Here is a 12,411-nt window from a genome sequence, read left to right on the forward strand (position 1 = left end):
CTGTGTCCTGGAGGTCAGTTGGAATTCCGGGAGATCTCCAGGCCCCACCTGGAGGTTGGCAACGTGGAACATGAGGGCAGGCTTTGGGGAGGGGAGGGATCTCAGGAGGATATAATGCCAGAGAGTCCATCCTCCAAAAGGGCGTGATCTCTGCGGCCGGGAGATCCATGATGGTTCCAGGAAGCCTCCAGCCCTCCCCTGGAGACTGGTAACCACTCCTCCGCTGCCTTTCAGCCTCCCGCCCCTTGACTTCCCTCCAACCCGGAAAGGCTCAACTTGACCTTGTTTCCTATAGGCGGAAGTGTTCGTGAGCGGAAGGAAGAGGCGGGTCTTCTTCAAAGGATGCCCCCAACCTCACTTCCGTCGCAGGCCCGACAGCGGAAGCTCCTGTCAGAGGCCGCCGGGAACATGTCGCCCACCATGGGGACGGAGGCGGGGACGGCGGGGCCTGGCTCGGCGGCGGAGCTGCTCCTGCAGCGGCTGGAGCTGGCCGGGGGTTCGGCCGAGGGCGGCCTCTGCAGCCTGGAGGCGGCCGCGGCGCTCGGCCTGGATCACCAAACGCTGGTCGGGGCGGTGAAGAGCCTGCAGGCGCTGGGCGAGGTGAGCGGAGGCCACGCCCCTCGGCCTCGGGAGGGGGCGGGGCTTCGTCTGTCCACCCGGATTGGCTCGGAAGGACGGATTGATCGTTTGGCCAGCGAATGGGGCGGCGCGCGTCAACCTCATTGGCGATCTAGCCTGGGCTTGCGCGGCGGGCTGTCAATTTTGTATCAGGGCACCAGGCGGAGTTTATTTTACTTATTTATTTCTATTTATTTTACTTACTTATTTATAATCTGCCTTTCTTACTGAGACTCAAGTTGGATTACACAATGTGCGATTAGCACAGTCAGTCTTAAGGACATTTCCATAAACAACAGCCTAGGATAAATAAATACAAGTTTACTTCATTCATACACCGCCTTTCTCCCCATTGGGGACCCTAATGGGCTTAAGTCATTTTCCTTGCCTCCATGTTGATCCCCACAACAACCCTGTGAGGTAGGCTAGGCTGAGAGAGGAACTGGCCCAAGGTCACCCAGGGAGCTTCCATGGCACAGTGAGAATTCGAACCTGTGTTTCCAATATCCTAATTCTGCGCTCACTGCGCTCTCAGTGTGACTCGCCCAAGGGTGCTCCAGGAGCTTGACTAACCATGGTGCAGCTCTAGCCACTTGGCCACATGGTTCCTGTTCCTCTTCTGAACGGCAGCCCTGCCTCGGTGCCCTCTGTGTGGGGCCAAAGGGCATTAACAGGCTAGTGGCCCACTTCATGAACTAGGATGCTGGACTAGATGAACCACTGGTCTGATCCAGTAGGGCTCTTTATGTGTTCTTAAAGAGAGCTTTGCCCCTGGAGAATATGGGACTTTTCAGTCTTGTGGGGAACACGATACACTTTATAAAATTAAGCATGAGGCAGAGAGAATGGACAGAGGGAGCTTTCTCCCCCCGCCCCTATAATAATAGAATTCAGAGGCACCCAATGAAGCTGGCCCTGACCTGCATAGCCCAGAAGCTAAGCCGGGTTGGCCTTGATTAGTAATTGGATGGGAGACCTCCAATGAAGGCCAGTGTTGCAGATGCAGGTGATGGCAAACCACCTCTGTTAGTCCCTTGCCATGAAAACCCCACCGGAGGTCGCCATAAGTCAGCTCCACCACAACCAATGAAGCTGAAGAGCAGTGGGTTTGGGACAGACAAAAGTCAACGAGTAAATAAATTGTGGCATTCATTGCCCATGGTCCTGATGAGCCTAGATGGCTTTAAAGGGGTTTAAATTGATTCAAGAACAAGTCTATCAGTGGCTACTTGCCACGGTGACTAAAGGGAATCTCCATATTCAGAGGCAGCAAAGCTCTGATTTCCTGTGCTGGGAATTAGCATATGATGAAGAGTACTGTGGTTCTCGAAAGCTTATGCTACAATAAAGTTGGTTAGTCTTAAAGGTGCTACTGGACTCTTTACTATTTTGCGACAACAGACTAACACGGCTAACTCCTCTGCATCATGGGAAGGCATCAGCCTCTTTGCCCTGTTTGTTTGGTTCTCTGTGGCAACTGTTTGGCTGTTGTGTGAAACGAGTCTGATCCAGCAGGCTCTCCTTATTTCCGATGTACCTTGAGAGTGCATGGTAAAGACCCGATGGAAGAGAGACCCTCAAAAATGGAGCCCCTTGCTATTTGGAGGTATTTAGAACATCCTCATACCCACATACAGTCTTGGTTTAGTTCAGAAAAGTATCAGTCTTGTGCCTGAGGTCTTCTCTTTCAGAGTGCAGGGGGTGGTACATGTTTAAATAAAAACAGATGAGATTCTCCTACATGTGGTTTTACTAGGTTCGTCCAAAGTTATCAGGTTCTTTTTCAGATGTTCTCTGCCAAGCTACCCTGTCCTCTCACCTTAAAGCACTTCCCACTTGTAAATATTCTTATTAGGTGATTGAGGCTGAGCAGCGCACATCCAAGAAGTGGGAACTGACTCCTGAGGGTGAAGAAGTGGTCCGAGAAGGGAGCCATGAAGTCCGGGTCTTTAACAGCATCCCCCTGGAGGGTCTGGCCCAGAGCGAGCTGATGGTAAAATAGACTCTTCCCCCTCGCATTCACTGATGCGAAGCGCTCTGCTGATGCTTCTGAATTCCCAGTTCCAGCTTTTGCATTTGCTGTGGTCACTGTTGAAATTTCTCCCCCTTTTTTCTGGGGCTGTTACACTTGCAGGGAGGGGTAATATTTCATTCTGGGCCTCATGGTGTGACTCTGCATCTGATGAGTGACTGTTTCTCTGCAGAAGCTTCCATGTGGAAAGGTGGGATTCAGCAAGGCAATGTCCAACAAATGGATACGGCTAGATAAGAGCACAGAGGGAGGCCCCCATGTCTTCCGAGCAGTGAGTGGTCCCAATGCCTTTTCTCTTTTTACCATTCCGTTTCAGAGGGTTGTGTGCTAAAGCTGTTTGAATGTGTAAGGAAAGGCACTGGTGCTGTGTGGTGTCTTGTCCTGTTTGCCTTAGTTTGAGAATAAGAATGTCCAGACTCTTTCCTCAAAAGAATGTCCAGACTCTTTCCTCAAAAGCTTTTCCATCTCTAGGTAGAGAGCGTGCAGGATGGGGTGAGGGAAAAGCTACTTCAGTTGCAGCAGGGAGACCCCAACAGCCTGGAGGAGAAGGACAAGAGTGAACTGAAGAAGCGCAAGCTCCTGACTGAAGTGTGAGTTTAGCCAACTCCCTTGAACCACCGTTCTATGTTTCTGGGACTTGATTCTGCCAAGATTGGCAAAATCACTCATTCCTGACAATGTCATACTACTGCAAAGTCTTGTTTTTTTTCCATTTGCTGCCTAATTCTATATGTTCTGTGGGTGATTTGGTCTCCTTCGTGTCTGTAATGGTAGGCTGTCCGGCTTTGTCGTTACAATGTACGACCATAGCACTGGTCACCTTCTTCACCACTTGCTTTGAAGTCAAGTTCCCTGTTTCTAAAGCATTCCGGAGTGGGTCTTGGCCAACCTTTCCTTGGAAAAGGTTCACAGAATGTGGCTTCCATTGCACGTCTCTGGAGTGCTTCAATGTGTGTTGGAACACCAGAACAAATTAAATTGAGGGGGAAAGGATAAAGTTGCTTCAGCTTTTGTATGGAAGTACGCTTTTTCATGTTTAATCAAGATCATGGGTGTGTTGTGTTCCCACTCCCCGTTAACTTTCCCAGACCAGTCTCTGTACTTTCAGTCTTTGCAAAGCATTCCAAAAAATAAAAAGAGGTTTGGAAAGTGCTTTCCAGTTACCTTGTTTGTTTTCTTGAACAGCATGTGGCAAGCTGAGAGCTAAGCTACAAGAGACAAATTACACAAGAATGCTCACGTTAAGGGACTCACAACGTTAGCCGGGAAGCTGAGTTTTAGAAGAGTTTGGAAGGCTTTGTCAATTTCCCCTCTGTACAGAGCCAGGGAGATTGCTGCTCAGAGGGTTTGTTAATTTTCTCTTTGCCTCCGAAAGGCTCTGTCAGATTCACCTCCCCTTCTAGGAGGCAAAGAAGAAATTAACAGACCCTCTGAGCAGCAATCTTCCTGGCTCTGTAGAGAGGGGAAATTGACAAAGCCTTCCGATCTCTTTTAAAACTCAGCTTTCCGGCTAACGTTGCGAATCCCTTCACATGACTGTCCTCGTGTAGTTCGTCTCTGTAGTTTAGCTCTCAGTCTTAGCTTGTGACTGGATTTAAAACCATATTCTGTGCATTCTGACCATGGGATCATATTGATTTTCTGGTTAATTGGGCTTTCTAGCCTCTGGATTGTGGAAGAGAGTGTCAGAGTTCTAAAAAGTGTGTGATTTTTGTTGCAACACCTGCCACTCCACCCCAGCCTCAGTCTCTCATAGGGTTCTTCGGCAATAGGAATTTGGGTGTCTCTTGCCTCTTTGTTGGACAACATCAACTTCAAAGCTTTGTGTTTGCTTTCAGAACCGTGAAGACGTACTGGATCAGAAAAGGCAGTGCTTTTAGCACCACTGTCACCAAGCAGGAAACAGACCTCACTCCGGAGATGATTGCCAGGTGAGGAACAGCCGCCTCGAGCCCTTCTCAAGGGGGAAACAGCAACAGGATTTGAGCTCTTGGCCAGACTTGGACCTGTGCCTCCAGATTGCTGTTTCTTTCAAGCATTTGTCCGTGTATTCTGGGCCGGAACCTTGGCTTAGAAATTGGCAGCTTCTCCTTCCACACTGTAGAATCAAGATTCGCCAGTGTCCCTTCAGGTAGCCTGGATGTTGAAATGGATCCATGGATAACTTGCAAGCTATACTGGCGGAACTTTTGACTGAAGAATCTCCTCTCGGCTAACCGTTTTGTGTTCTGTGTGCAGAAGAGGGGTTAAATGTTCATCAAAACTGCAGTTTTTAAGGATGAGGGAATTTGGGAAGACTCCCACTGCCTCTTGTGAAATTAATTCTTGTCCCCTCCCCCCTACCCATACCTGCAGTGGTTCTTGGAGAGACTTGAAGTTTAAAGCTTACAACTTTGAGGCTCTGGGCATCATGCCTGAAAGTGGCCATCTCCACCCGTTGATGAAAGTCCGCAGCCAGTTCCGGCAGATCTTCCTTGAAATGGGGTGTGTATTGTACCTGCAGTCTAGCGGGCAGCAAATGGCAGCTGCTGGAGAGAAAGGGGCGTTCCCCGTATCTTGTGCCGTGGAGAGGCTTGCCCTGCTGGCTGTCCAAACGCAGGGGAAGTTTACATACGCAGTCTTTCTCTGCTTGTTTTCTGGGGAGGAGAGAGTGGGATTGCAGGTCAGGTTTGCGTTCATGGCTCAGTCTGCTGGGGCGTCCATTAACTTATTTTTGCAGACATGGCTACCCACCTGAAACTATTTCTCTTGTAGTCTTCCGGTCTCTGCCCATCTTTAACACAACAAAAGCCAATTTTATCTGTCCTTAATATTTGTTGGCTTGTTTGTTTCCCCCCTCAGTTTTTCAGAAATGCCCACCAATAACTTCATTGAGAGCTCCTTTTGGAACTTTGACGCCCTTTTCCAGCCGCAGCAGCATCCAGCCCGGGACCAGCATGACACCTTCTTCCTTAAGGGTTAGTTGCATTGCTTGGCTTCTATATGATTGTATCCTCTTTCACAGCCATGGGTGTGGGAACACTTTGGGAACACAGGTGACAATCCAGGCCCAAGCCTCTGGTGGTCATACATCCTCCGGGGACTGGCCCTCTGTATTTTCTAGGTTGCAGGGGGAGGGACACCCCTTCTGCTACAGAAAGCAAAGAATCCCTTCATCAGCAGGGGTCAAGTGGCCATGAAATGACCTTCTCTTCTGATTCCTTCAGAGAATCTTGCCTCTCATTATGGTGAGAGCCAGTTTGGTGTAGTGGTTAAGAGCAGCGGGACTCTAATCTGGATAACTGGGTTTGATTCCCCACTCCTCCACTTGAAGCCAGCTGGGTGACTTGGGTCAGTCACAGCTCTCTCAGAGCTCTCTCAGCCCCGCCCACCTCACAAGGCGATTGTCGTGAGGATAATAATAACACACTTTGTAAACTGCTTTGAGTGGGTGTTAAGTTGCCCTGAAGAGTGGTATATAAATCGAATGTTGTTGTTGTTGTTATTGTGGCTTTGTGCTTCACATTAAATCTTGGCTTGTGTTTTGTTCTTTACAGATCCTGCCGAAGCCACTCAGTTTCCCATGGATTATCTAAAGAGGGTGAAGCGAGTTCACTCCCAAGGGGGCTATGGATCTCAGGGGTAAGACTGATCAAAAATTTTGGGGGGGGGGGGGGGTCACTTGCCTAGTTTTGTTCCTGGAAATCCAGACATCAGGAAGTTGTGATTTAAACACACCAACAAGCTGTTTGCCTCTGAGATATGTGCAGAGCCTTGTGTAGGGAAGTGGATAGCTGGTTGCAGCAGCACGTAGTACAGGGCTCTTTACTATGATTTGAAATGAATGAAATCCTGACCTCAAGTCATAGTTGACTTATGGTGACCCTTGGTAGGGTTTTCATGGCAAGAGACTAACAAGTGGTTTGCCATTGCCTGCCTCTGCAACTTTGGCTTTCATTGGAGGTCTCCCATCCAATTACTAACCAAGGCTGACCCTGCTTAGCTTCTGAGATCTGATGAGGTCAGGCTTACCTAGCCTACCCAGGTTGTGGCTGCTATGATTTATGTATTTATATTCCACTTTGTAGCTCCAGGTGGCTTACAAGTTACCATTTTAACCAGTAGAATAAAACCCAAATCCCGCCCCCAATGCCTGTTGGCTAAGTGTGTCTATTTGATCAACATATTGATGACACTCAACTCCGAAGCTGTGGAGTGGTTTTGCATACAGGTCTGTATTTGACCAGTTCGGATCATGCATCTGACGAAGAGAACTTGATTCTCGAAAGCTTATGCTACAATAAAATTAGTTAGTCTTAAAGGTGCTACTGGACTCTTTTTGATTTTGCTACTACAGACTAACACGGCTAACTCCTCTGGATATTGAACCACTGAGCAGTTTGAACAACACAGAAAGAGTAGAACCCTAGGACACCTCAGATGTCAGTCTTTCCCTCTCTAATGTCTGGAGGATAACAATGGCACTATTCTCTGCAACGCTTGTCAAAAGAATTAATGAAGCTTTTTTGTTATTTTAGATTCTGTGTTTCACTAGCTTAAGCAGGTCTTGCTGGATACAAGCTATTAACTGTTGGGATCACAACCACCAACTATGCAAAACTGAATTATTCAGGAGAGCTTTCTACCCAGATTATAGAGCTGTATTGTAAGAAGTAGCTCAGAAGATGCATTGATAAGGACAGGAACTGTACGCTACTTTGTTGGGTACTGTCCGCTGATATAGACATATGCCTATTATGGAGTTTTCCAAGATGCTAAGCGTGCCATGTAATTAGTTAATGCTTTGTTTCAGAAAGACTTCATCTCTGTGCTTGGCTTTATGCTGGTTTTTCAAATTTTCTGCTACCATACCATATTGTCTCTTTTTTACTAAATTGCTGTTCATTACTGTGCTGTACTCAGTGAATGTCCTAGCTGTTGATTATATTGTATTTTCACTTTCACGGTGTAATCTGCCTTGTATCTCGCTGCTGCTGCTGATTGATGATGATGATTGCATTCAGCACCATACAATCCAGTGATATCTGCAATCCATCTTTCCATTTTAAATCCTACAAGCTGCCAGTCTGGGGGCTCTTTCATTGTACCTTGGAACATTTCCCCCCCCCCCCCACACACACCCACACACACACCTTTTTTGTTGTAATAAGAAGACGTTACACAGCTTTTGCATTTGATATTTTGAATGGTGAATCCAGCAGAGCAATAAGACTTATTCTCACGTCTCATCGTCCATAATTGGCTTGTATCCACCATGCGATTCCAAAGATTCCTGCTGCTTTCCTCCTTCCAAGCCATCATGCTGTGGTTCATAGGGGTCAGTGGACACTCAATAAAAACATTTCGGGGGGCGGGGGTGGGGGCTTGATTGTCTGTAGAGGGTTGGGAAAACAGGAAGCTCTTTTTCTCTGTGATGTCTGACCACTCCATAAACAGGTCTTATTGCATACAAGCCATTCACTGGTAGAATCAGAGTCAACGATGCTGCAGTGCTATTTGAGTTGCCCCAGTTAATGTGTTTTCCTGTTTTCTTCCTAGGTACAAATACGATTGGAAGCTGGAAGAGGCTCGGAAGAACGTCCTTCGGACGCACACGACTGCCGTCAGTGCTCGCATGCTCTATCAGCTGGCCCAGCAGGTAGTTGCCAGTACATGCTCCTTCCTGGCTGCATGGGAGACGCAAGGAGAGCAGGGCCACTGAGCATTTGTGGTACAAGGGCATGGGAGGCCTCATCCTCAGCTGGTAGGACCAGGTGGACTAGTCTGAGGTTGGAGGGGGGGGCTGTGCCTGTCGAGACTGAAGTACTTGAGCCGAGCCAAAGTCCAGAGCTTTGACGACTTCCTCTCCCGCAGGAGAAGTTCACCCCTGCCAAATACTTTTCTATTGACCGGGTCTTCAGAAACGAGACACTGGATGCTACCCACTTGGCCGAGTTCCACCAGATTGAAGGGGTGGTGGCTGACTATGGCTTGACGCTGGGTGACCTGATGGGGGTACTGAAAGAGTTTTTCACCAAGCTGGGTAAGAGCTGCTGAGAGGGAGGAAGAAGAGGAGTAGAGAGGAGAGGGCAGGCCTGGCAAGGAGCGAAGGATATGTTCTTTGGGGGCTGCTTCCTCTGTTTCCAGGAACCCACCGCTTCTCCTCTCTCTTTGGCAGGAATCACACAGTTGCGGTTCAAGCCGGCTTACAATCCTTACACAGAGCCCAGCATGGAGGTGTTCAGCTACCACCAGGGTAAGCACAGCAAGGAGGACAGTTCTTCTCTGTGGCGCTGAGATGGTGGGAGCCCCTTCTGTGTCCCTGTCTGCTCCTGCCTGCGGGAGTTAAAGCAAGTTGATCTATAAACAGGGCTTTTTCTCTGGGGAAAGAGGTGGTGGAACTCAGTGGGTTGCCCTCGGAGAAAATGGTCACATGGCCGGTGGCCCCGCCCTCTGATCTCCAGACAGAGGGGAGTTGAGATTGCCCTCTGCACCACCAAGCGGCGCAGAGGGCAATCTCAACTCCCCTCTGTCTGGAGATCAGGGGGTGGGGCCACCGGCCATGTGACCATTTTCAAGAGTTTCCGGAATTCCATTCCACCGCGTTCCAGCTGAAAAAAAGCCCTGTCTATAAACATGCCTTTGCCTGCCAGACCAGCTGAGTGAAAGCTGTAATGTTTTGAGGGACAGAAGAAGCAATCTAGACACCCTGATCTCTGCTCATTTGAGAATTTGACGTTCACACTCTGGCCAGGAAGGCAGCCTTGAGGAGGAATTCCAGCTGCTCCCAATTTAGCCATTTGATAATCCCCTTATGACTCACGCAAGTGTGAACCTTGGTCAGCTTGATCACGCTCTATAAGCCAGAATGCTTTTCCATTGTGGAAACAGCCTTAGGATGCTTAGCTGAATTCCTATTTCTGGAGGTCCCAGCTGTCCTCAGATTTAAAGGACTTGTTCCCATCCAGAATACGACATAAGCATTTGCCTGAAATAAAAGCCTTTATTGCTTTTAGCCTGTTATTTTGTAGGGAAAATAACTTGGTTTAAAAGACTACCATAAATAGTTTCATAAAATGGACATACTTCCTGATTTTTGAAACCTTTAGGGGAAAAAAATCTTGCAAGAAGGGAAAAACCTTCTAAGAAGGAGGAAGGACCAAACAACTATAGATTGAAAAGCACTCCTTTGTTCCTTTCCGTTTTGTTCAGGCTCTCATTCCCAAGGTTGTCAAAAACCTTCTGGGAAGGCTATGCAGACGTGGAAGCACCATGGTAGCCGTCTCCTCGCGGCTGGTGGAGGTCCCAGAAATTCCATGTGGAAAACCATTGTGCAAATAGACTGTGATAGGCTCACCTCTTCCCCAAATGGCTGGGAGCTGGCCAGCTCTTATCACAATCTCTCCTGACTGAATCTGGGGTCAGGCTGTAGGGGCCAGTGCTGTTAAATTTTCACCCTGTGTTTTATGTGAGCACATTCCTTATCCAGACTGGGGAGGATTATCTCAGCAATCTGTCGCAACTCTGTTGGAGTACTTTGCATCCTTCTTCTTGGGCAGGAGGTATCTATACCATCTGGCCCTCACTGGTCTGGCCTATTGTATTGTAGGGAGTAGAGGTATAGATTAGATTCCAGCCCCCTTGAAATTACATCACCTGCCTGGGGTTTACCTGCCTGCCTTACTTGTCCTTAAGACCAGTGGTTGTTCATCCTGGTTAGTCGCCCTCCTGCCCACCTCCCCTGCTTTAACTACTCTACCCCCCTTTCTTCATTTCCTTTGCAGGCTTGAGGAAGTGGGTGGAGGTGGGCAATTCAGGAGTCTTCCGCCCAGAGATGCTGCTGCCTATGGGTCTCCCGGAGGGTGTGTCTGTCATTGCTTGGGGGCTATCTCTGGAACGGTGAGTGTCTTGGGATTGGAGTAGGTAGCTGACTCCCTCTGCCAAACTTAAGCTTCCTTTGCTATCTATCGTGGCCTGCCTTCAGGCTTCTCCTCCTGGGGGGGGGCAGGTGTGCCTAAGACAGTGATCCAGCACCTCCCAAATTCGCATTGCATTCTCCAGTCTACTAAGACTCTTAGGTAAGCCAGGGTTAATCTTAATCGAGCTTCAGTCTGCAATTGGCGTCTGCCTTCTCCAGGCCTCAGTAATCTCTGCTGTGGGGCTGGCTGCCCTGAGCCACGTGCCCTCCGGCAGGATTAACACTCACCCATCCCCTTCTGTCAGTCACAGGCCACAGGTTTCTCTGCTGCATCAAGCTTCTGAAGCATCCGCCAGGCTCTTAGGGAGGGAATGCAAATGCACTATGGGGTATTCTGACAACTCCAGTTATGCCTGCAGGGCATTTCCTTTTGGCTGAGTTGTCACAATGGTCAGCTGCTTTGGAATCCTCTGTATTGTACACTGCTGCTTGTGTTTAATTGTTTCAGGCTGTGTCTAGCACTTAGTAGTGACTAAAACATTCTACAGCATTCTGAGAATTGTCTCCTAAGCCTCCTGCCTCTTCTCTTCCAGGCCCACTATGATCAAGTACGGCATCAACAATATCCGGGAACTGGTGGGTCACAAAGTCAACCTACAGATGGTGTACGATAGCCCAATCTGCCGCCTGGATGCCTAGGTGGCCTCAGCTGCCTGACGGTGCTTTCTGACCAGCCTATTTATTAGTACTGCTCCTGGCAGGAATGCCAGCCCTGCCTGAGCTCTCTTTTGCCTCCAGTTGTGATTTCTTTTTGAAAAAAAGTGGCAGTGATGTTCCTTCAGGTCCGTCTTTTGGAGGACTCTTCTGGAGGGTGAATTGGGGGAGCTTTCCCATTCCATCTTTGAAAAAGACTTGTAGATCAAGTTGTGTTCAATAAAAACAGCATTGGCCAGGAACCTAACCAGTGAGAGAGCAAGTCGTCAGAGACTCGAGTGGTGGCGCAGCTTGATCCAATAGTAATCTAGCATAGTTACAGTGCAGGTTGTTGGCCTTGCCCTCTGTGAGGGGACCTCATTTAGACTCAGTGGCTCTGCGATGTTCACTGTCTCTTTCCTTGGGGCTTCTTATTAGGGGTGGTTAGTGAGATACTGCTCCCTTTCTTTCCTTTGGCCATTTGCCTAGCTGTCTTTGGCTATAAAAAGGAGACTGAAACCTCTTTTACTATTTCCCCCCCTGTATCTAACAAACACACCCTCCTCCTGTCTTCTTGTATCAAGTATTTTTGGATTTTAAGTCTTTTTGATTTCAAGAAGTTGTACTGTAATACAGCCTCCTTTTCCAGCAAGTGATGCTACTTAGGAGAGGAAGGAGGGAGCTAGTCTTTCATGGAAATCTCACCATCATGATATCCCTGTATCCAAATGCTCTGAGACCAGTTGTCAGAGGTAGTTGCTAGTGGGAGCACAAGAACTTTTGTAAAGTGCCATCTAGGTAAGACTAGCAATGGTTATGAACTCTATAACCAGGCACAGGTGAAATGTCTGTACTCCACAGGGGGGAATCCTGCTAGAGCAGGACAAATACTCCAGTTCCCAATTAGGGGAAGGGCTCAAAGTAGGTAGAGAACCTGCTGCAGCACACACACACACACACACCCCGGTAACACACAGCAGTGGACAGCAGTGCATGGTGCACAAATTTCTTTTATTGCACAAAAAAACCTCTCTCAGGTGGCAAGCCTGGGAGCAGCCTTTGCTTTCTCCCAGCACCTGTTTTCTCCTTTAACAACAGCCTGCAGTAATAAGCGGCTGCCAGTGCTGGGCTCTGCATTCTTATCCTCATAGAATCAGGGTTGGAAGGGACC

At 48.5% G+C, this 12,411-nt stretch overlaps 1 protein-coding gene across 1 annotated transcript; it reads left to right on the top strand.

Annotated features, from left to right (window-relative positions):
• The first annotated feature begins 377 nt into the window (after positions 1 to 377).
• FARSA (phenylalanyl-tRNA synthetase subunit alpha) lies at positions 378 to 11,503 on the top strand. Its single transcript, XM_055003567.1, has 13 exons — positions 378 to 600; positions 2,474 to 2,611; positions 2,823 to 2,921; positions 3,122 to 3,240; positions 4,489 to 4,581; positions 5,006 to 5,134; positions 5,492 to 5,607; positions 6,187 to 6,271; positions 8,189 to 8,288; positions 8,504 to 8,672; positions 8,808 to 8,885; positions 10,414 to 10,528; positions 11,141 to 11,503. The coding sequence occupies exons 1-13, from the start codon at positions 409 to 411 to the stop codon at positions 11,244 to 11,246; spliced, it is 1,539 nt and encodes a 512-aa protein (XP_054859542.1). The 5' UTR covers positions 378 to 408; the 3' UTR covers positions 11,247 to 11,503.
• Positions 11,504 to 12,411: the final 908 nt, after the last annotated feature.

The sequence above is a fragment of the Eublepharis macularius genome, chromosome 19 (genome assembly GCF_028583425.1).
Source record: "Eublepharis macularius isolate TG4126 chromosome 19, MPM_Emac_v1.0, whole genome shotgun sequence".
Classification (NCBI taxonomy): domain Eukaryota; kingdom Metazoa; phylum Chordata; class Lepidosauria; order Squamata; family Eublepharidae; genus Eublepharis; species Eublepharis macularius.

Bases quoted from the DNA above. Each gene is read 5' to 3' on its own strand.
- FARSA (XM_055003567.1), top strand. From the start codon at position 409: ATGTCGCCCACCATGGGGACGGAGGCGGGGACGGCGGGGCCTGGCTCG. The intron at 2,612-2,822 runs GTAAAATAGACT...GTTTCTCTGCAG, and splicing joins TGGCCCAGAGCGAGCTGATG to AAGCTTCCATGTGGAAAGGT. The intron at 5,608-6,186 runs GTTAGTTGCATT...TGTTCTTTACAG, and splicing joins TGACACCTTCTTCCTTAAGG to ATCCTGCCGAAGCCACTCAG.